This window comes from Homarus americanus, unplaced genomic scaffold (genome assembly GCF_018991925.1).
Source record: "Homarus americanus isolate GMGI-L3 unplaced genomic scaffold, GMGI_Hamer_2.0 scaffold11794, whole genome shotgun sequence".
NCBI classification, from domain to species: domain Eukaryota; kingdom Metazoa; phylum Arthropoda; class Malacostraca; order Decapoda; family Nephropidae; genus Homarus; species Homarus americanus.
Window position 1 is genome coordinate 408,102 of NW_024739301.1, and position 24,356 is coordinate 432,457.

The 24,356-nt window shown below is 36.3% G+C and overlaps 1 protein-coding gene across 22 annotated transcripts in view; it reads right to left on the reverse strand.

Annotated features, from left to right (window-relative positions):
- Nucleotides 1-24,356, reverse strand: part of LOC121874472 (phosphatidylinositol-binding clathrin assembly protein LAP-like) — a 160,557-nt gene that overhangs the window by 10,982 nt on the left and 125,219 nt on the right. For 12 of the 22 annotated variants that reach the window (XM_042378612.1, XM_042378596.1, XM_042378592.1 and 9 more), the window contains 4 exons: nt 18,425-18,565; nt 12,952-13,063; nt 7,546-7,641; nt 3,098-3,130 (listed from right to left, as the gene is read on the reverse strand). In XM_042378612.1, coding sequence (XP_042234546.1) covers nt 3,098-3,130; nt 7,546-7,641; nt 12,952-13,063; nt 18,425-18,565 — 382 coding nt within the window. The remainder of the gene's footprint in view (nt 1-3,097; nt 3,131-7,545; nt 7,642-12,951; nt 13,064-18,424; nt 18,566-24,356) is intronic. The other 10 variants (XM_042378603.1, XM_042378609.1, XM_042378599.1 and 7 more) reach the window with 6 other exon arrangements.

The window sequence follows — 24,356 nt, forward strand, 5'->3', positions numbered from 1 at the left end:
TATATATATATATATATATATATATATATATATATATATATATATATATATATATATATATATATATATATATATATATATATATATATATATGCCTATTATTATTTGTTAGTACAGTACAGGTAACAGCAACTGGTCTCAGCTCCACATAAAATAACAAAATGAACATGTCAAATTCTTCACCAAGCCTAACAAAGAAAAAGAATAAAAAAAAAACTACCAGTTTTTGAGACTTACTGCAGTACTGTACAGCTCTAACATAATATATAAGCAGGTGGATGGTTTACTTCAATCTTCTTTATTCTATCTAACTTCTCTCCCCACACATTTCAGTCGTCTCAAAATCATTATAAAAAATTATGAGACTAACTGGCAAGTCAAAATTAGATGCAAATATATTTTCTCTAACTTATTTTTCCCCAATACAGTACAGTATACATACATATTGTGTATACTGTACTCTTTACTTTTTCTTATTTCAATTATTAAAATCTGATAAGAGGTTATACAGGTCAGTTTCATATTTGGAGACATTCATCTTAATTTTTATTTAGTTTTGTATTTTTTTTTCAAAACTAATGATAAGCTCTGTGATATTCTCCTGAATATACTTTACACACAAGAGATGCAGCATCACTAGTATATCCTCTGAACATACACCATCATATAAATCAAGTGTAAAAAAATCTACAAAAACCAGTTTAGAAGCAAGTTAAATCTTACAGGTTAAAGGACAACTGATATCACACAATTTTGAAAACATTCAAAAGGAAAACTGTGCATACAGTAGAACACTAATGTACTACAGCCAATACCTCGACAATTACCTTAAATTTTCAGAATGATGGAGTATATGTATTTTATTATTATTCACAAGTGGTGCAAACACCTTAACTTTAAGAAGAAAAAAAAATCCCTTCTGCCCAATACTTCCACAATATTAGTATTTTTTTACCAACCACATATAAGAATTTAGTTTAAGAGTTTTATACCCAACATAAAGCTCATGTCCAAGGCACAAAGTTCATAGATTTAGCAGCTGCAACGTCTTGATCCTCAAAAATGAATGAATAATCCCAAAATCTGAGTTTACAATCGAGCCTGGATGAGGCAATTCACTTACTAGTCTACAAGTTGTAAATCCTTGAACCATCAACATTAGTGACCAGAACTAAATACCTGATTAGTATACAGTATACCTTCTTGTCATATCCAGGTATCTTAGGTACAAAGGTTACCATTCAAGGCTGAGGGTAAACACTAACATCACAATTCAGGCACACACCATGGCCATCTGGAGTGTGCAGTACACTCACAACTTGAAGAATATACATAGTCCTGGTCCAAACAACCAAATCCTACTTTACCAAAACCCATGTTATGTTCACTAAGTCTACAAGGAGTCAGGACAATGAATTGACTTTGTAATCAACTATGTAGCTTGCATTGTAAAAGAAATCACAAACAATTCATTATTCTCAAAGAGTAATTAATGAAAAATGGGAAATATGTCTTCGTTTCCTGTGTTAACAGGCCTTAGAGTAAGCCTACAGTGTATGTCCCTCACTGTGGTGATAATGTTACTGAGGGACAGTGCATGCCAAAAGGGCCAATCAGCTGCCTGCTCTTACTGAATGATGCAATCTAGCAACAGATGGCTATCATGTCCCTGAAAGAGCTTCTCTAAATTCTTATACAAAATTCAAAAGAAGACAAGAATCTCTTGAAAGTGAATATAATGTACAGGTCTAACAACTTCGAAGGTGGGATATCCAACCTCTAAAAATTCCATTTCAGACCATACCATTGTCTTCCCTTTTCAATCCCAACCCAGACACCTACATCTGCAATGAAGAGGGCCAGAATATGCCAAGCTGAGCCATGTAGTGTGAAATAAGGTTTCCCCTTGATGTGGTGCAGGGTTTTGTTGAGGACATATACCAACCTGGCAACTAACCTCAAGATAGGTCATAAAACAATTACAAATACTCTTGTACTTCATATAAAAAAGGGGGGGAGGGGGCATTACCTTTCATTAATACCAATCTTTAGAACTCTGGCTAGAGCAAAATCATGCACCGAGTTAAAAAGATAAGGTGGTGTACTGAGCCTCTGTCAAGAAACAAATTAACAGAGAAGCAACAGCTCAGTCAGAACTGATGTTTGGCAGTGACTGTTTGTAATGGTTGTGGAACACACACTTTAGGGTAATGGTAAGAATCACTGCCTTAAGCATCAAGTTGTAGCCTTTGTACCCATTGGTAACTGGATATGGCAGGAAGGTATGAACTAAGTAATGAATTAGTTTCAATCATTAATATCAAGAGTCACTGGGTGTTCAACCTGTAGCCTTAGTTGATAATACCCGAGTTGCCCGAGCCACTCATTAGGTTTTACAGGTATAATGTTTTCTTTAGTTGTAACTAAATCAACCACATGTCATCATTGCTTTAAAACTTTTATGAGCAATTCAAATTTATATTCCTCTGGAAACTAAATTACTCATTTGTAATGTAATGTATCATTTCTTCAGTACTTTTTTTAGATAGTTTGTGTTCTACTGTATTAAATACATTTTGTCATCTGCACATTACAGTGTCCCTGCAAGAATTTACTATGCACTCAAACCTGCTCCAATACATTCAGAAAACAGACTTTAAATCTAAATACTTAAATAATCCTACTAAAGTAACATTTCAATTATGTGGTCACACACTAAAAAATGCCCAGAACATCTCATTATAAGACAATTAATTCACACCAAACCCTTCTTAAGGACATCACAACAAAATAAATCAACTATTATCTGTGTAACTAAAAAAGTAGTAGTTAAATATGGTTAATTCAGTGTGAATATTTACAAACTGACTGTGGATCATCTTTTAACTTCAAAATTCATATCATTTATTACTGGCAAGGCGTATCACTACCAGTATAACCAGCAATATATTAGTATTCAAAATTAAGTTGGTGCATTACCCTGTGTTGTTAGCACTTGGACTGACAGCAGTGGTAACATCATGTGTTAGTAGTGGAAGCTTACAAGAGTTACCTGTAACCCAACATTAAGAGTTAGCTAAAACAGCAAGACTATTACCTGGCCAGCCGAAGGTACCGCTCACAACTGTGCCTGTCACATGCAACAATGGTTCATTCTATTAGTTCAAGTCAACTAGTGCAACATACTTCACAAGCATAAAATTTTACAATGAGATGGTGACCTATTGTGAAAAGGTGCACTACATTTTTGGTAATTGTGAAGCCATCCAGAGGAAGACTATGGTATGCAACCATTAAAAATCATAAGAAATCACTTATATAATCTACAGCACAAAAAAAAAAAAAAAAAAAAAATTTTGTACTGAGTTTGATAATTTGAACAGAATTTAATCTTAAAGAACAAATTACACATGAAACAAAAAATAAATATTCATGGTGTTGACTTAAATGGAAAATATCAAAAGCAGAATAATACTCAATTCAATTTCAAGCAAAAAATATTCAAGCTAAGAAATCTTCCTCTGAGATGCCGAGGTCAAAAATATTCCACACACACACACATATATGGTAATACTTAATACACTACTGTACTCCAGATACAAATGCTGTACTGTAGAAGTAATCAAAACTTTGGAATGAATTTAGGAATAATGAATCTTCACCAATTACTTCACAACAGTAGATTGGCTCACAATTCTTTGTTACCTTCAAACTTCTAAAAGAATTCCAATAATCTTTAACTGTTCAGACAAGTCATGGTCAGTGGACATAATGTCTGGATTACAAGTGACCTCCATTACATATCTAGTATAAATAAAAATTAAGATAAATACAGATCATTCATTGATGGTGCCACAGAGAATCATTCCAAAACATCAATGATTATGCAGCAGTTTCAAGATGTGAACCAGGTCATTCTCAAGAAATTGTCAGAGAAAAAGATCTTACTCAGTAAATGTAAGGTTTATATAGAGGGGATAGTCACGACTGCATAGGAGATGAAATATAACCAGTAACAGATCAGAACACAACGAGGGAATAAATTTTCTGAGCAAGTAAATATTGTCTACACATTGCATACTAAAGTACTGTAAAATAAAAGACAAGCCTAAAGTCTAATGAAGAATCTTTTAACCTTACAGTTTGTATTTACTTGTTGACGGTAACTATCGTATATAATAAAAATAGTGTTTTACAACATATCAGTTCTTGATAATCTGGTATTTCACTTCTATGTATAAACTTGTTTGAAGCTTTTAAATATAGTGATTATCAAAGCAATACTAGAATAACTTTAGCTAATGAATATGTATGTATGTATACTGTACCGTATATCTCGGCTTATAAGACGGAATTTGAACATAAAAAAAATCTGCCCAAAGTTAGGGGGTTGTCTAAATCACCAAGTATAAAATTCTTACCTCTTAAATATTGTGGTTTTGTGTGTCAAGAGTGGTGATGGAAACATCGTAAGCCACTCACAAGGTCTTACCACTAATTATTTTATACTGAAACTTACGTTTGGCAAGCTGGATTCAAATTAAGATTACCGGTACAGTATATTAAAATAATAAAAATGTATTATAAACCTGTCTAACATACCGTAAAAGAGAATTATACCCGTAATAAACACAGCTATCATCACACACCCCTCCCCACGCCCCCCCCCCATTTGCCAGTGAGGAGACAAGAAAGGGAAAGTGACCGCGAGATTGGGCTATTTTTAGCAGTGGAGGTGGTCAGTAATGCATATCGGTATATTTACTGATAATAATACTTATCTCCTATAAATAATTATTTTAAAATTTATTTTTTTACAAGGAATATTCAGTAAATGACTGCATTAATTCTTGAAACTACTGACAGTTAAATACAGACGCTTAAGTGACGTCACTAGTGTTTACACTACACCAGCTGGTAACATTTGATGCCATTACTTGAAGTGAATTGGCCTTATTTTAAAAAACCAAGGATGGTTGGTAAAGGACTACTGAGTCAGTGGGTAAGTGTTACATTTGGGGTACTGGTCTTATACAGCGAATAGAGCTCAAAAGCTACTTTTTAAATGGAAATTTGGGGGGCCGTCTTATGCACCCCGACGCCTTATAGGCCGAGATATACGGTACTTGTATATATTTATGGAGAAACACAAAGGTAAGTGTTTGTAGGAAGAAGAAAAAGTAAATAAAATATTGAGTACATGTGTATCACTGTATGTATCTGTAACAACTTATGAAAAACTCATCATATAAAAAATAAAATAATATTCTTAACTTTTCCCCTTATATATTAGTGAAAACTCTTAACTGAGGTTTGGTACCTCAGGGACACACAGCTTATTCCAAGCACTATACTACAGGAGAGTTTTCAAGAATTCTTTACCTACTCAACTGACAACACCATGCACAGTTGGCAGTTTCCATAAATATATACAGTAAAAGCTTCGCTCGTACATAAAAAGTTACCTCTGCCAAACAAAGGTTGAATCTTACGGAAAATATGCCATTTTTATTGCGACTTTTAGCAAACCAATGGATAAACCAGGAGGCATACTGTAAAGTGATTCATAAATATTATTCTTTGTTCAATGTTATGCATAATCTCACTGATAACATGAATACCACAAACTGAAAGTGGGACAATCCCTTCAATGAACCTTACACACCCCTTGTTTCCTTATTGTCACATTAAGTCAAGCATAAAGTTTGTTAACAACAAAGTTAACATATGTTTAATCTACCTGAAAATTCATAACTCCATTTCCATATGCATGTGGTAAACCAAATGCATAATGCATCAAAAGACACATATATGCATCCACTACAAATATTCATTGGAAACAGGGCAATAAATTCTCAACCCTAATAGTCAGATGGCTCAAATTCCAGGAGGGAATAACGTCCCTTGAGAAAACTTTAAAACTCTCTTATTGAAATTTCTTATATCTGTTTCCTGTGTGCCAAAAATAATTTCAACAATGTTTTTTCTTTCGAAGCCGACTTGTACAGTAACCCCCCCACCCTCCCCGTTAAACTGGACTTCACTAATCATAGTATCTGGGTGAACTGGACACTACCTGGTATATATGAACCTTTTGAAGACAAACTGGGAAGTTTTGAAATATTTGGATTTACAGCAATGTTAGTCCAGGCTAAACAAGTCAGCTCATGCCAACACCAATGATCCATTCACTCATAACTCCAGAAATTTGAAAATTATATATTATTCCAAATTCCTACATATATTAGTTCATTATCTCATCGCCATATGCCTCGAGGGATCCATCTGTGTCAACCCATTTTAAACTGCTCTCTGCAGTAAGGTGAGTGCAAGGCCAAAATGAATCCAAAAGCCGACACCTACCCTACTGTTGATACACTAATGTAGCCACTGGTTTACTACTTACACTTCAGCAGGTGTAAACTGGTTCATATAGTTCAATTACTTCCCATAATGTACAGTACTTTTATGTGTTTATGTCATATCAATGTATTTGTTTTTCATGTTTACTGGAGAACAAATACAACAGGGAACAGTACAGTACTGTAAATATTTTTAAAACAGCTGTAAATTGATGTGTGTAAAACAGCAGTAAATAGTCTTATTGCATGATCCACAAAACACTCCCCCCAGGAAATTCTAAAGTTAATATCTGAACCTATATTACTTGCTCAACTTATTGGGGCTTCATATGAATAATTAAGACTGACAGGCTCACCCCTACTGATGAACACGAGCAATTCACACCTATACTTTTCATTCTAAATACCAATTCTTGCCATAAAGTCAAATGATAAGAAGATATAGTTGCAGGATTATGTTACCTTATATGATGCAGAGCTTTTGTATTTCATTTGTTTACCACAAAATAGAAAGAACATGTAACTTGCTAAATCCAGTTTGTGATCCATTGCTGCTAAGAAGACACACTGGAGTAAAATAACGGAGGATTCCAGTGTTAAATATCTCTCACACAAGTGATTATCTTATACTGTAGATAGCTCAAACAGCTTCAGAAATATATGCCAAGTGTTAGCAGTAATTATATAATACAGAGTATCCTAAACTTCACCTGTGATGAAGTTTACAAACTTATTCTCCCTCATTTGAAAAAGTAAAGATTTCTGTTTTAAGCCAAAATCATTCACGACAGGGACATGTATTATAATTTTTAGTTAAACAATGACCACAGATCAACAGCCAGCTGAGCATGATGACTGTACAGCTACAACCTGTTCTGTACACTGCATAACTGCCTGACACTGAGAACAACTCATTACATCATCAGGATACTGATTTTTGTCTTGTGTTCACCTGGGTTAGATCCAGAGCAGCTGACTGGTTGTTTATCTACAACATGGCACTTTCCAGGAAGGATTGGTCCCTAGTTAATGAAGGAACTTGTAAAACTACTGTAACCAATATTCACCTTTAAATTAGGTTGTCATAACACATTATTACAGAAAGAAAGAAATGATAAATATGAAATTGTAGAAATCAATTAAATACAAACAAAATAAAATCCATGCATAAAATACAACTTACTCTGGGATGTACTATTGTTGCCAAATACAGCATCAAACGTATTATCAGAAACAAAACCAGTGGATGTGGAGCTTTGAGAGACACTCTGAGAGACACCTGCGAGAACAACAACTCAAATTACTACCGGGCATAAAACACTACTGTGCTCTCTCTGACGGAGGGGTTCAGGAAACACTGAGAGGGGGATTCTATAATCAGTAACATTCACGTAATACCAATACTGTACTCTATAGGTCATACTAAAACACAATTCTCACTTCACTGACCATTAAGGAAAAATTGTGTAATTTTGACTAGCAAGGATACGTTCTTATAAACATCATGATATTGGGCAAGTGCTAAACATCACATGTGTTTATTTCCTTTCATTTCTTCACTATTTCAATAACTCTTAAGTGACAACAGTGACCCGATGTTTCACAGAAGACTGGTGTATGTTATGAGAAGTAATTCCCTCGACCTTGTTATCTATAGCTAGACACACAAGATTCATTTGAGTTAGACTCCTCTCCCTGGCCCTGGATTATTCTATGGGCAAAATGAACAAATGGACATGCCCACACAATACACCACACAGATAAAGTGGAAAAACATTTTTCTTATTTAAACTCAAATTCTCAGACAGTAACATTATGTACTTCATTAACCAAGTGGCATGAACCTCCATGGGCAACAAACATGACCACCTTGACCAGATACACACACTCTCTGTTAAGGCCACTGAACTAAAAACAAAACTTTAGCCAGACGATGAAGGCATTAAGAATGCCACCCCAGTGCAGTGACAAGAAATCCTTAATTTAATTGAAAACAAGCTATAAGTGACAGATTTCAAACTATGGTAATTTAGAAAAAAATATCAGTAAATATTTTAAAAAGATATTATACACATATTTTCATTGTCTTCAACAATGAAGAGATTTCAGGTTAAGCCAATGAGAATTGTAGAAGAAACTTATTATAAGAAACGAACAACTGGTATGTGAGATAGACGGACAAAGGAACGGGTGGAGAAACTCATCAGCAAGAGTCGACCTTGACACAACCTCTTTACTCACCCATACACTGTACACAGTTTGTACCAAGTGGCCTTTTTTACCACTAAATATACAGGATTGGAAAACCCATATATACCTCTGCCTCATATCCCCAACAGATGTGGAAAATGTACAGTGACTCCAGTAAAAATTGTTGAAGGAGTAGATTATACAAAACAGATGCCCAATACTATATAAGATGGCTGGACTCATCAAAGCAAAACCTCTTTTGCTAATGCATATTACCATTCACCTAATATTACTTTTATCAAACTGTGTTAAAAATGCTTTTGAAACAAAAATGTAGTTGATTTTACAAAGTAATAAATGGAGACAGATGACTCATGGATAAACTAACAGTAGAATCCTCTTGGTACAGAATTACTGTAAAGTAATTCCCATAGCTTTCATAAACAAAGCTTTTGCAACAGGTAGAAATGTGTCTCATATCTTTTGAAGTCAAGCTTCAAGTCACAAGAATTAAAGTAAAATATTAACTAAAAAAAATTATTTGTAAAGAAAAAAAATAATCATAAGCTATACACTGAAATACTGTATATATCATAAATCAGCACAAAAGATGAAAACCATTTGAACACAGCCTAAAACACCTTGCTTCAGCCAGTCTAATGAAATGAAGCTTGTGTCTGAAGGAGTGGCTTTGTACCCAACACAACACTTCTGTTTTGGTCTGTAGTACAGTATTGTCCTTACAACAAAACAGACTTGAAGTACGAAGCAGTTCAGTTAAATAAGTGTGACATGAATAAACATAATGAAGCAAAAACAAAAGACGTCGGCATTAAAGCATTTGCGCTAATTTCACCTCATATTCTGGTTCAGTTTCTTGCCCTCTTAATAATTCACATAAAAGAATATTAAATGTATCTTTCTTGAAACAAATTGTATTGTCATAAATATAATGATAATTTTGAGGTTGATACATACCCTCACCAAGTTACTTTATGTACAATACAGTTGATAATCACATGCAGCAGTCTAGTAGTTTTTCAATACCAACAATGAGCAAGTATAAAGCCTGTATTTTGAGTATTGGACAAATTTCTTTTAAATATACTCGAAAGAATTATCAATTACAGTACAAGAAAACAAGTTGAAGTTGAAGCTCAAATTATAAAGCTACAGAAGAAGAAAAAGACACAAGACATTCAGTTATTCTGTGGAGCCTCATTTTTCCCCCAACTACAGTACTTCAAATATTATATACAGTAGTTATGTCCCTGAAAAATTATTTCAACTTGATATGTATAAACTTTGTCCACTGTAATCCACACCATGTACAGCATATACTCCTGTGATATATCCTGTGCATATTGTTTGTCGCATTTATCTATATTTTATTTTTAAATATCGAGAGAGTAGCAGGTGTGATGGGGTGGTAGAGAAAGGAGATAAGAGCCTGAGAGGTAAAGGTAACACCAGGGCTCAATATTTCTCTCTTGGACCCCAAGTAATACTGTTGTTAAATATTATTTTCTGCTCCTTGGACTGGAGTATCCAATTCACGGTTGCTTGTAGGTGTTTGGTCGGTGGTGCCATTATGAGAAGAGAGTAAGAGGACTGGAGAAACTTACACAGTAAGTATGGAAACACTTAACAACTGCTAAGCAGTGGTATGGACTGCTACACGTGTTGGTCATACAACTTGCACCCTGAAGTGCTTGCTTGTCATCTTGAACTTGGTGAGTAGGTTGTGCAGACCCTCAGCATGACTGTGCAATACATGTGTCAAATCACTCCCTAGTGCACAGAAAAATGTTGGTACTGTATCTAAAAACTAACCGTGCAGTTACATAATCATGCAGCGTGAAGGCAAGATGTACTGTATTTGAACAGCACTGGTTATGACTTCCTTTAGACTATAATCTTTGTATTTAATGGTAACAAAATGTTATATGATGTGTACATCTATTCATTTTTATTTCTTAACTGGATGGTTAAGTCAAAGACAAGATCTGTCTGGGGCTGCAGAAGTGGGAGCAGGAATAGCCTGGGGAGGTTATTGGATATGCTGAGTACCTAAGGTGACTGACCAACTGTTCCATATTAAAAAATGTTTGTTTAAAACCAGTGTTTGGAAATCACTGAATAATATTTCCACTTCCTGCATAATTTATTGCATGGTGCCTTATTGCACCATCAGCAGCAATACTCTCATCACTCAACCTTGAACACTTGTTAGTGATTAGAAAAAAAAAGTCAAGGCAGCTATGGCAGTGTCATACAACACAGCATTATACTTTATTACCCAAGAATTGCAAACTTCATTACTATACTGCATTATACTTCTGTGAAACAAGAAAATTTCTTATTTACAGGAATATAATTTTTCATATTAAATTCACCCCAACCTTCCCACCACCTTACTTTATGCACACTTTTGACTGGTTAATAACCCAAAAGGACATAAATGGAAATCTTTGCATGTTCTTCATATAAAACCTCTGCCCATGTAAATAAATAACTTATCTATGGCAACACTATGCAAGACTACCTTGAAAGAGGTCACTTGTCAACCGCATTGGCTTTCAGAGCACAAAGTCAGGTACATCTCTCCTCATCCATCAGTTGAAAAGTAACAACCACTAAATGGCAGAGTGAGAATGTAAAGTGAACCAATAAAAGAACTACAGTACTGTATTAAGATTGAATAAGTGAAAGTGGGTCCCATAGGCAGGACTGTCTGTGAGGAGCAGTGAGGATACAGCACACTGTAAAATAAGCCTTTGGTACACAAGGAGGCAACATGGCCGGTACTGCACAAGACCGGATTCACTTCTCCAAGTTGTAAACTTAGGTACCCATTTGCAGCTGGATGAATTGGGAGTGCCCAGGGATCATCCACCGACCCATGGAACAGGAGGCAAGTGCTGTATCTACTCCACTGTGTCAAGACAGTTCAAAGCATCAATATCTGTGGCTCAGTGGTTGTCTGCTATAGTTATGGAGCTTTAGGTCAGATCCTGCTCTATGGATTATCAAGTTGGGTAAAATAAGGTGATTAACATCTTACTTTGTTGTTGTTACTTCAAGGTTATTGAAATAGTAAACAAAAATGACTATACATTCTGGTAATATCAATGAAAAGTATGAGATGCCCAGTAGTGTCTACAATTATGGCAGCATTCTATTAAAAAATATTCCTTACAAAACTAAAACCTATTTTTAAGAGCTGCACTTAAAGCAAAGTGCCCAAAGTCTAGACTCCTACCATTGTTGTATGTACACAAGTTATAAAGAAGATTTCTACAAGGAATTTACTTAACTGAATACATCTCTTCAGCATACTTACAGCTAAACATTTCATGCAACAAAACAAAACAACCAATAAACAAATACCTGTAGTAATTTTCTATGGCATTCTGTGATGAGTGAACGAGCAGTCAAGCATAAGGTGACTTACCTTCTGGCTCACAACAAGTAAACATCACTGAGATCCCATTACAACCTGGTACTTAATGTTTCACAAAAATATACAAGTATAATCACACACATACACACTCTCTCTCACACACACACACACACAAAAACACCCACAGACTTACCTAACAATGAAGGGATCCTTTGTCAACCTATTTTACACACACTCATTAAATAAAATGCTGAAGGAGAATAAGAATCTTAAGATAATTAATTTAAATACAAAACAGTTCCAGAAAGTAATTCTGTGTCACAATATACAAACATATATTTGACAGTACCCATGCACATCATTCCTGAAGAATAACTAAGTACAATTTAAAATCTGTTCAACTTACAGTAGAAATTACAACTTTTATGTACTGTACTGTAAATAAAACACAGGCTTGACATGCATTGTACTTTATGATAGATTCAAATTCATATATAAACATTACCAAAACTTGTGAGAAAAAAAAAACATTAACTCTCCCACACAGAAAACAACCCTCACATTAGACTAACCCATCCCTCAGTCACTCACAACACACCAAACATTAAACTAGTGCAGAAGACTGTACTGTACACACTCAAAGCTTACTTCACCCCAATCCTCATTTTACTATTACTTCATTTCAAGGGCAGATAAGCTACACAGTATATCAAGTTAAGGAATGAATTTAACATTGAAAGAGATTAACAAATTATTTTCACTGTCTCTTATTCATGAAATCAATCAATAAATCACATTAATGATTTAAATGAAAAATAACAAATGCAATATCAATTCTGTGCACATCTTGAATCAAGCTGCTGCATTGGAATAAATAAAGAAAAATGAGGTCTACCAGCGCTTATACATTAAAATAAATATCAATCATGCTGAAATGTGACACCTAAATACCAGGAGGACCACGGATCTGGGGTGTGTGGAACATAACAGTCCTACCATTGGAATACGGCTGTGTTGGGGGGGCAGGAGCACTGCTGGCAGCTGGGGTGGTCAGCATGTCCGCAAATGGATTTCCCAACTGAAGTAAATCATCCGATGCTTTACTAGCCTGGAGTGAGAGGGGCCAGTAAGACCAACCAGCAATAATATACATCCAGTAATAGTAATAATAATAATACATAAAGAAAGAAGCAGGAATAGAATTACTTCAATAAAAGAAGACTATTTTCTGCTATAAATATTTTGAAAGAAATTACTGATTCTATTGATATGCATTTTGATCTACTGCATGCAAAAATGCCATAAGAATCTGCCGGTCCCTACCAATAAAGCTGGGATTCAGACGCGTAAGTGGCATTTTGAGTTATTGTAAATGAAACTTGTCCCTCACAATCAGACACATCATGGCATTTTTTTTAATTTTCTCAAAAAGTTTATGGTCAAATTTTAATGCCACTTTTATCATGCCACTCTCCTGCACAGAACTAAGTCTTAAGGCTAGGTGGCAACCTACCTAGATGCTGTAGGCCAGGTGATAGTGCACCACAATCACCAGTGTGCATCTGGTTTCCTAAGTGGTGTGTGTGTGTCCCAGGTGTGATTTAAAAGTGGCCACAGTGGCCTTATCGCAGCTATCTCAATATATTTATCCTCATGAAGTGATAAAGTGATGTGTATTGAAGTATTTATAATAAAATATTTTTTTTTAATTTATGAGACATTGGTGAAAAGGCTACTCACAATAGTCACATATACCACACAAAAGCATGTTGTAATATATAGGCATAGCTTGGAACAATAATAATTGATAGTGAAATATAGTGCAGTAGAGGCATGCATATGGGTATAATGAATTATAATGAATATACAGTATACCCTCGAAGATCCGGACCCGGTAAATCCGGATTTCGGATGATTCGTAAAAAAAATTGGGGGATTCTGGGCTAAGAAGCGTCCTAGAAGCTTCCCTAAGAAACCTTCCCAAAACAGAGCAAAGAACATTTTAGGCCCGTGGGAGCCGCTTGACCCTTCGGCTGTGTTGGACACAGGTGCTCGAGGAAGTGGGAAGCAAACTGAGTTGACAATTGTAGTTTTTGGGAATATTATTTCATTCTCTCTAATAATGATACAATGTTTCTTATTATGTTATCGTAGGTAAATGCACGGTTTATATAATTTGTTTATTACTGTGCCTGTCATCAATTACAAATTAGACTACAAGATATGTATTTCTCCCCTACATATTTCGATTGTACGCCTGGTGACGGGTGCGGGTAAGGGGAGTGAGTGAGTGCTGCTACTGTAGTTGAGTGTCATCTGCGCTTAACTCTCTTCCCTCCCTGCCATATTTCACTGGATTTACTGTTATTATTAGTGTTTACTGATATAATAATGCTTAATAGTGATTATTCATGGCATTGTAGCCAGGTTAAACTCATCATTGCAACCACCAGGCTACTGGCCCAAGTTGTGAGATGTTATGGTTATTTTTCAACTCGTACTTTCAGGTAGATATACGTAACTTTCTTCATTTATTCTTATTCATTTACATACACACAGCATTCTAAATACATACTGTATTTGGGAGGTTCTGGGTGAAGAAGACTCCCTAAAAAGTAATCCCAAAACAGAACAAAGAATATTTTAGGCCCGTGGGCGCTGGTTGACCGGTCGCGCGGGTCATAGGTGCCTTGAGGCAGTGGGGGAAACAAAATAGAGTTGACAATTTTTGTTTATGGGAATATTTCACTCACTCTAGTCATGATACAATTTTCTGATTATGTTATTGTAGGTGAATGCATAGTTTGTATAATTTGTTTATCACTGTGTCTGTCACCACTTTCAAATTAGACTAAAAGATATGTACAGTATTTTGATCGTACGCCTGACAACGGACCGGAAGCAAGGGGAGTACGTTACTGGGTCGGCTAGTTAGTGCATCAGCCAGTGTAGTAGAGCTTCACTTGGCCCTGCCATATTTCATTGGATTTACTGTGTATTACGTTTACTGACACGTACACAGTGCTTAATAGTTATTTATCATGGCATCTAAAGCAAGTGGTGGTGTGAAGAGAAAGCATGTACATTTATCTGTTGTGCAGAAACTAGAGTTAATAAAGAAGTTAGAGTTTGGTGTGTCCGTGGCTCAAGTCTGTGATGACTACGGTGTGAAGAAACAAACGGTCAGACATACGTAAGGCCAAGGATAAACTTACCGCATTTGCATTGAAGTATGACATTGATGGTGCCAGTGCAGCTAGTGCAAGGAAGCACATGAAAGTGCTTAAGGATAAAGAGTTGCAAGAAGCAGTGTACATGTGGTTTGTTCAGCAGCATGTGTGCGAGGTTAAAATTCGTGGCGAAGAGATAGCTGAAGCAGCTAATAAGTAGAGTCAGTATTTGGGTATTCCATTCCAAGCTAGTGATGGTTGGCTGTGGAGGTTCCGGAATCGCCATGGCATACGTATCATTAAGTTACACGGTGAGGTTGGGAGTGCTCAAACTGAAGAAGTCAAGCCGTTTAGGCAGAAGTTAAACCAACTCGTCAAGGACGAAGGGGTGAACTTGGCACAAGTTTATGATGCTGATGAAATGGTTATTTTGGCGGTCACTCCCCAACAACACCGAAGCCTTTAATCATGAAGCATCCACACCCGGCCACAAAGTGAGTAAGGAGCGCATTTCTGCATTATGCTGTGCTACTGCTAATGGTATGCACCGCTTAAAGTTAGCTGTCGTTGGCAAGTCTATGCACCCACAAATGCTAAAGGATTGTATGCGCCAGTTGCCAGTTATTTACTACCATTCCGAGAATGCATTGTTTAATCGTGAGATCTTCAATGACTTTTTAAAGCACTTCATCCCTGATATATGCAAATAACAAGAAGAGGTTATGAAGCTGGATTCTGAAGACGTCAAAGCAATTCTGTTGATCGATAATGTGCCAGCTCACCCTAGTGCTGAGAAACTGGTCAGCAGTGATGGTAAAATTCGTGCCCTGTTTCTGCCGCCCAACACTACGTCCATTATTCAGCCTATGGACCAGAGTTATTGTGTCATGCAAGAGGCTGTACCAGAGGAGGTACCTGGATGAAGTGCTGGTAGTGCTGAAGGACGAAGATGATGATGTCAATGACACAAGAGGGCAACGTACATTAACCAACATCAAGAAATACAATATAAAATCAGTGATATTTAACTCTGCTGCTTTGTGGAAGGATGTCAAGACATCCACCTTAGCTAACAGCTGCAAGAAACTTTCGCTTGATACTGAGCCTGAACTCAACTTTGAGGGATTTGAGGTAACAGATTTTCATCAAATGTTACACCGTGGTGGAGAAAACAATATAACCATGGAGGATGTGGACGTGGTTGGAGGAAAATGAGGGTGATCCACATATGCTTTCAGCTGAGGAGATTGCCAATACTGTCCGTGCTGTTGAAAAAGAGGAGGACGACGACGCGGAGAGCAGTGACGGAGAGGAGTCGTGTGTGAAGATGCCTACCTTTAAATTGTCTGTTGTACGAGAGTTGGTTAACATCATCTTAACTTATATTGACAGCAAATCCGGTCCTCAAATGCACCAGTATTATGAACACTTTCGGACTTTAGGAGAACTTATTATAAAGAAGCAGTACAACACAGGGAAGCAACTTAAGCTGGACTCCTCCTTCAAGCCTGTTACTTGCACCCCTCCTGCCTCCCAGCCAAGCAAAACTGAGGAGCATCCCTGCTCCTCTGACTCAGAATAATAAGTTGTTCTCACTCCCCACTACAATCACAGCAACACAAACTCATCTATCCACCGCATAGGGTAAGTGAAACTACATTAGTACTGCATTTTTGGTATTTCTTCTAGTACTGTATCATTTATTATTCGTCAGAGGATTTGGACAATCGGCTTTTTCAGACAGGTAGCCCCCCCCAGATCTTCGAGGGTTCACTGTATTGTGCTTATTTGATATGTATTCATATCGTCATTGTCGTTCATATGTCAAGGCCTACCTCGTCTGAGTGGTTAAGTGGAAATATTATTACCAAAATTTCAGTTTTTGTCACAAACTTTTAACTGGTCTATTTCTCTTCCTTGGTATGTGCACAGCAATAATGTGTCATAAAAAATACCCCGGTACTTTCAAAAGATTTCAACAAAATACTTTTTTACATTATCTTTTTTTCTGATTTCACCATTGTCTTCCTCATGATTGACTCTTTCTTACCATGAGCACTTTATACTAACTGATGTAATGATGTGGGTACAGCATAAAGAGGAATCAACAATAAACTCACGCTTAGCTTACACTCGCCAAAATGGCTTTTATTTTTATTTTATTTTAGGGCTTCATGTGATTTCCCAGCCTTCCATCATTTGAATAAATATTTGACAATACTGTACAGTACCTTAGCCACAAATAGCATCCTTGAAAAAAATATAACAAAATAAAAATTCTCCGTGATTTCTGGTTATTCTGCGGGCTCAAAAGAGGTCCTGTGGCAGGCATTAAATAAATTTCAGACGACCTCAAGAGTTAACAAAAGAGTCTGTTCTTGCTATCATATTGACCATAATGTTTCAAAGTTCACAATAACTATTTGCTTCACTGTCCAACAAAATAATAAAGGGAAGAACCTTATTAACTGTTACTTGAAGAATGAAAAAAGGTGAACTCCATAGGTCAAACTAACTTGCAGTAAATCTCACCCACTATTCTCTACAATATCTCACTTCCCAAGAGAACTTTCATCCGAGGGGATGGCCATAACCGGTAAGCCTCCATCCTGCCCTGTCACTGCATACTTCACTTGTCTTTTCTGTTCCCCAGCCTTAACCCTTCTCATGTTGTCTCCTTGATGTACTGTTCCACCTTTCTCTCCAATCATGTAGTTAATCCCCCCTCCTCACCTTAATGCACCTGCTACAATGTATGTACCCTCTTTTCTACTCTTTCTTTCCACCAAAAATCTTTTCACTTGTCTATACCATCCGAGTGAATATTTCTTCACTATCCACTACTTATGCCCTCTGCCTTATCTTCCACTCCAAGTATTCATTATATTTATTTTTTGTCCCATTTCTGAAACCTGGATTTAAGAACAAACTGTTCCTAGTGGATCCTTTTTGTATGTCTTTGAAATGCAATCATAAATCATAATCTGAAGTGGTGACAGCTTCTATTTAATTATTCTTCATTACAAAGTATCAGACATTCTAACTAAAGGTTAAGTATGGAAAAAATCTTCCTTTATATGAAGAGAGGCCAATGGTTGGGTCACATGATTTAAAGCTATGATGTCTTGTCTGGCTACATTTCAAACACTGATAATCAGTAGCTGAACAAAGCCCAGATGGAACCAGTTGTTAATCTGGCTTGAGCTGGCTCTTATCAGACTCAATATAATTTCTAATCAATCAAATAAACATAATCCTGTGAGAAGTAAGACAAGCATCAATGTGTGGTGTGGTGTTACCTGTGTGGCCACTGCAGCATCAGTTTGAGAAGCACCAAACAGGTCGATGATCTGAGACGAGTCACCATTGTTTGTGATTGGGACTGGAGCTGTCTCACTGGTTGGAGAACTCAGGAATGGATTGTTTTTGGCATGATCAGTCTGAAATATAAGTTATTGTAAGAAAATCCTCTTAGCTATATGATGCATCAAATTCCTTTTGAATAATAAAAAAATAAAAAATAAAAATATAGAGTAATAGTATACAGCTGCGTGACATACTGTATTGCCCAAATTGTATAACTCGGTCAACATTAAGTCCTACATGTTTCCATTCACTTGATTGAGAACTTCTGTTTTTTTTTTCTATTTTGAGTTGCAATTATGACATACCGATATATAAGTCACAGATGAAAATCAAACCAGTTTGCCCAACCAGATGAAAGTACCAAGTAAGAGGTCATGAGTGGGAATCAGAACATTTATGAACATAAACTTCACCACATATATAGTCTACTGTATCTATTGCTAATGTAAATGAATATGGTGGCATCCAAAGTGAGCATTAAATTACTCACATAATCAAGGTACATACCATGTGATTTTATTAACGTTCTCACAGCTGGCCAACTTCAGACAAGCCAGGGCACTAGTATGGTAAGCTGGGATAAAGACACGGTAACACCCCTCTTAGTGCCCACAGTGTCCTGGAGAAGAGTGCTGACCGAACCAGCACTTAAAGGTGGTCATTATACCATCATATATATATGGAGATGTGTTCCTACAGTCATTACACTTACCTACGAGTGATATAAATAAATGCTTCACTTAGGTACTGGTAAACACATTGTTACATGGAGTGGTGGTCTGACAGAAGCTTTTATCTTGTCTGCATTCATCAAAACTGTCCTAACTATTGATGTGGCTAAGTTCAAAGAATTATCCACGTCGACCTGACACTCACCACTTGCTTCCACCCGTCTCACTACTTGAATCCTAACACCTGAAGTAATGCTTATTCTCAGACCTCTTCCCTGACAATTTTATGATGTAAAATATTCAAATTGATGCCCCCCAAAGTCTTATAACGAAAGGAAAAAGGTGTAATGTATACCCACCGGTGGTCAAAATTTACACAGAAAAGAGCGATCACTGACTGGCTATGAGTGTTTAGTGCCATCAGCGTCATAAGGCCGATGAGTTATTGTAATTGTGTTGGTGCAAAATTAAAGTTCCTTTGTATATATTCGATTTTTTTTTATTTTATACAGTGATATTTTATTTACCAACTTTGATCTGCTTTTTAAAAATAACTCTTACCTAATTTATAAACTGATCGGATGTACTGTATGTCACACAGGACATTCATTAATTGCGAACCTCAAGATGGTGGGTGTTGAAGGGAAAATGTTGAACTCGTAGCTTCTGACTGTTTATTGATGTATTTTCTTTAGATAAAATATTTCTCCAGGACCAAGAGCTCTATGGTTAAACAGCTTTAAATGGGGTACTACTGTATAAACAATCAGAGTACTGGTAAATTGTTCAAGGTTTGGAGTGAACTAAGAATTGTTAAAGAATGAAATCATACATCAGGTAATTTTTTTTATGGGAAATGGGAGATTTACTTTAGGTAATTTGAGACTAAGATATGATACTATACCACCCACAATACTGTACAAGATTTTAAACAACTACGTGTGTCTTTACAAAAACATTAGTAATTAAATAATTTACACAGCAAATAAGTAAATCCAGCTTGTAAATACTTTGGAGATTATGGTAGATGGTGGTGGCAATAATGTGCAGTGGTCAAAGTGAGAGGCAGGTGGGAGTGGCTGGCCATGGTGATGCTGTGGGCAGGAAAATCTCCAAGATTCTAAGATGAAACTTTCTTTCATTTCCTTCTTTGCTGCAGAATCACCAGAAAGCTGCATAAGCATCTAGGAATAATTAACACTGTACACAAAGTATTTTGTACACAGAATGCACAAGCACAGCTATAACACATGGTGCACAGCAACACAGCCATAGCACAGCAAAAGACACACTGTGATTGATAATGCTGTTCTTGCCTACTAGGCAGTGGACAGCCATGGTAATGTTGCAGGCAAATGGATTTTTCAGTTTCAAAGATGAAACTTTTTATCATTTTCTTGCTAACTGCATCACCACTTGACCACACAGGGTTCAGAAGCTGTAACACATAGTGCATAAAGCATGGTGATAGAGCAGTGAGATGCATGACAACCAACTCTACTCCTGCCTACTGGGCGGCAGCTGGCCATGGTGACAACAGACTGGAGGGTCCAAGAAGCCATTCATATCCAAGATGGCTGGTGAAGCTACCAGATTTTTCAACCACATGTTGACAAAAATTGATCGTAGGTCTATAAATCTCTTGTACAGGTATTTATTCACAAGTTACAAACAAATTGATCTGTTGTGCACTTCTGAAACACTAACAATCAAGGCATACATTTGTGGGGACACGGTACTAAGACAAAGTGGTAACTTATGCTATTATGTTCACCATAAAAGATAACACCTACATCACCACCCTCATTAATTCTTGGTCAAACCTTACTAATGTTCACTACTAGACACCATGTGCACTGCCCAGGGTCTACTGAGTAAGAATTTACTGTACATCTGAAAAAAAGTACAAGTAAAGTAACAGTTTACCACAAATAGTGATATTCAATTCATAAAATAAAGATTACTCCACTTCACTACTAATAAGAACCAAATTTCAAATACAGGTCACCCTCATCTATGCCAGGGGTTGTGTTCCTAGACAAGGCCAATACTGTACACTACATGTACTATATTCTAAGTGAACCAACATAAACAAATACTGTATTGTTCTTGTTTCCATAGGAAATAGAGTTATATTTTCAGTCACGGTCAAAGTCCCCCTTTTGATTAAATTTTTTTTTGTATTAAATCTTTCATATACTGTATACACTAATAACAAATTTATTATCAGCACGAGGAGAGAGACAGTCAGCACTGGCAATCAAAGCTTCAACCTGTTCTTACCCCCTATGTTTGTACAACTGTAATACTGTCCACACATGATGACAAACCTTAGCAGTACAGTATTCACTTTTGACTTTGATGTTCAATCCACATAACTGCCATTTTTCCATATGTCTATAACTGGGTTTCTCACTCTTGTCACCATCTTGAATTAAAATGTAGTAGACTGTTCAACAACATTCCTAATTTTGTCTGAAATTCCTCTTGATAGCACATGTGCCTGACCCATTCACTAGGTACCCCCAGCAGCTGTTTCACAATTTTCAACACTAATCAATATCTGCAACATAGTTTCTAGGGTTATGTTCTTCTTAAGCATCTTCAGACTTACTTTATTTGTTATAGGAATTGAAGGATGCTTTAGGGAGCCATTATTGGAGGCAAGAAGATGGTAAGTACGGTACAACAAAAGTTAATACAGTATATACGGTAACACGCTCTAGGTGTGTTCTGGCAGACTAATCTTTTCCCATTCTGCATTATGTACAGTCAAGACAGATAGCGCATAACGTATCCAAATACGTGTGAATTTTAGCCAGGCATAAACAAATCTTGGGTAATAATGAGTAAACTGTGCAACTGGGAATCCAGTTCTTGTGAAATAGCCATAAACGAGGGCAACCTGTACCCAATTATTAGTTCAGTAAACACACTTGAGAGACTAACTACATGTAGACACTTCCTTATTTATTTATAACTCTTATTACTATCTTTACTTCACCACTTCTTAGGCCTCTTTCGCACCAAATTTTTTTTGAGATCAATGGGACACCTGTGTGAAAAGTCCCATCAAACTTCATTGATTTCCAATAAAACTTTAGTGAAAGAGGTCTTACCCTATCTATTTCTACATTATTCTACCTAAGTACAAACATCATTACTCTACAACCTTTCATCAAACACTATTTAATTACAAACTCATATACTGTAGTGTACTGTAATGTGTTTTTTATGCTACACAAACCATCTCTTCAGTATCTGGTGTTTACAGTCATGCCTCTATGTTGTACTTCCTTACACTCCAATACAGTATTTGTACTTGTGGCTGCAGGTACAGTACCCTGTACTGTCTATACCATCTACAACAAACTGTAGTAAACATACTCTTAGAAATTAGTTATATTTTTTCTTCATTTACTTCATCTACCCTATACAGTATGCCATTTCTTAATTCCAAGAATCTTGATAGAAATCTTTATCAACATACAGTATACTGTACTATATCTTAAAAAAAAATAATAATAATACAGTATACTGTACAGTTATCCCATGATTGACAGAAATTCACATAAATGGAATCTGAAAGTATGCAACAAGTTTTGAGAACTTGGGGAAAATGTTAAAATCTTACTGTAGTGATATTCAAACTAACTATAATCTATAATGACATACAGTACAGCATTAAAAGTGTTATTGCAATCTTGACTGACAAGGCCAGTACAGAACTGGGTGGCTGCCACAGCTGTAAGGATGAAGTACAGCCCAGTCAGCACCTGCTTAACATACAATATATTCACAGATATGTATGTTTTCATAACATTTGTCTGATCATGCATAATCATGTCTGCAAATATACACACTACACCTGTGCTGAACCTGTCAACCACAGCCATGCATGTGCTCACTGCCATTCTTTATGTTTGTTTGTTAAGTTTTACTTGGGTCGTAGTCACAGCTGGTTGTGTTTACAGGGTACTGTGACCTAATGTTTCCTTATAACCTACAGCATTATCAGCGAAAAGTGAAAGGAAAATATAACTGTTGCTGCTGTGTCTGATGGCAGTAACACTATTCCAAGATATCAACACTACTTAGCATCAAATAAAAACTTTACATTTCCAAGATCTGGCCGCTGTTCGGCATTGATGGAGAAAAATATTCCCACAACCAGCTGAACGTGTCGAAAATTTGACAAGTGGCAGTACTGTACAGTATTTGGCATTCATGTCATGGGGGATACCTCTCTGTTTCCTCCAACTTGTTTGTGGGAAGGTCACTTACCACAGCGTATATACTTCTCATCTAAACTCTTGTATGTCAGTAGTTATTACTCACAATAAATAAGATTCAATTGCATCTTTGTCATCAGGAAGATTTTCTGCCGGAGCCAGATCAAAATTCATTCTACATAAAAGCTACAGAGAAAACTAGTCCAACAAAAATTCTGCAAAAATTTCTCCACACAACTGTCAGTGTTTCCTCAATTTTTGTCGTACTGTATTACATTTCTGAAAATACCTACATATTTTTTTGACAGACTCCCTTCCATCTGATGGCATAAGACAGCGGTAAAAACAATTTGTAAAGCTTAAACTAACAAGAATTTTTTTAAAGCTGTTCCTGCTTGCTCTGCATGGCTGGGGAAGAGGGAGGACCAGAATAGGGGTAAAAAAATTGCTGGAAGGGAAGGAATCAGAAAAAGCATTAAGAAAAAAAGGCATGTTATTATTTTAGATGAGTACTGTACTGTATATACTCGTCTATAATTCTACCTCGTATATAGGTCGACTCTGATTTTTTACCAAGAAATCATTAATTTATGATATGCCTCATTTATAGGTCGACCCAAGTTGTTGAGGGTAATGGAACAACAAATTAGGGTATCATATTTTATGGCATATAAACTCATTTCAGAAAACCTTCACTAAAAACACTGTTCTATAAACTGAGGATCGCTGTGCCTGAAACACCGAAGGCAAATTGTTTACCATTTATTATTACGGCACTTTACACTGAAACGCTGGTAGTTTCAGCAAAAATATTGTATGCAGTATTTCCATTCAAGTATTTATTTAAGTCAATTAGGATAGAATATTATTGAAATACAACAGTTGTTTTAACTGAAAACCATTCGAAAAGCAATTACGGTAACATCTTTTGAACAATGAAAGAAAGCGAAATTCGATTGTTT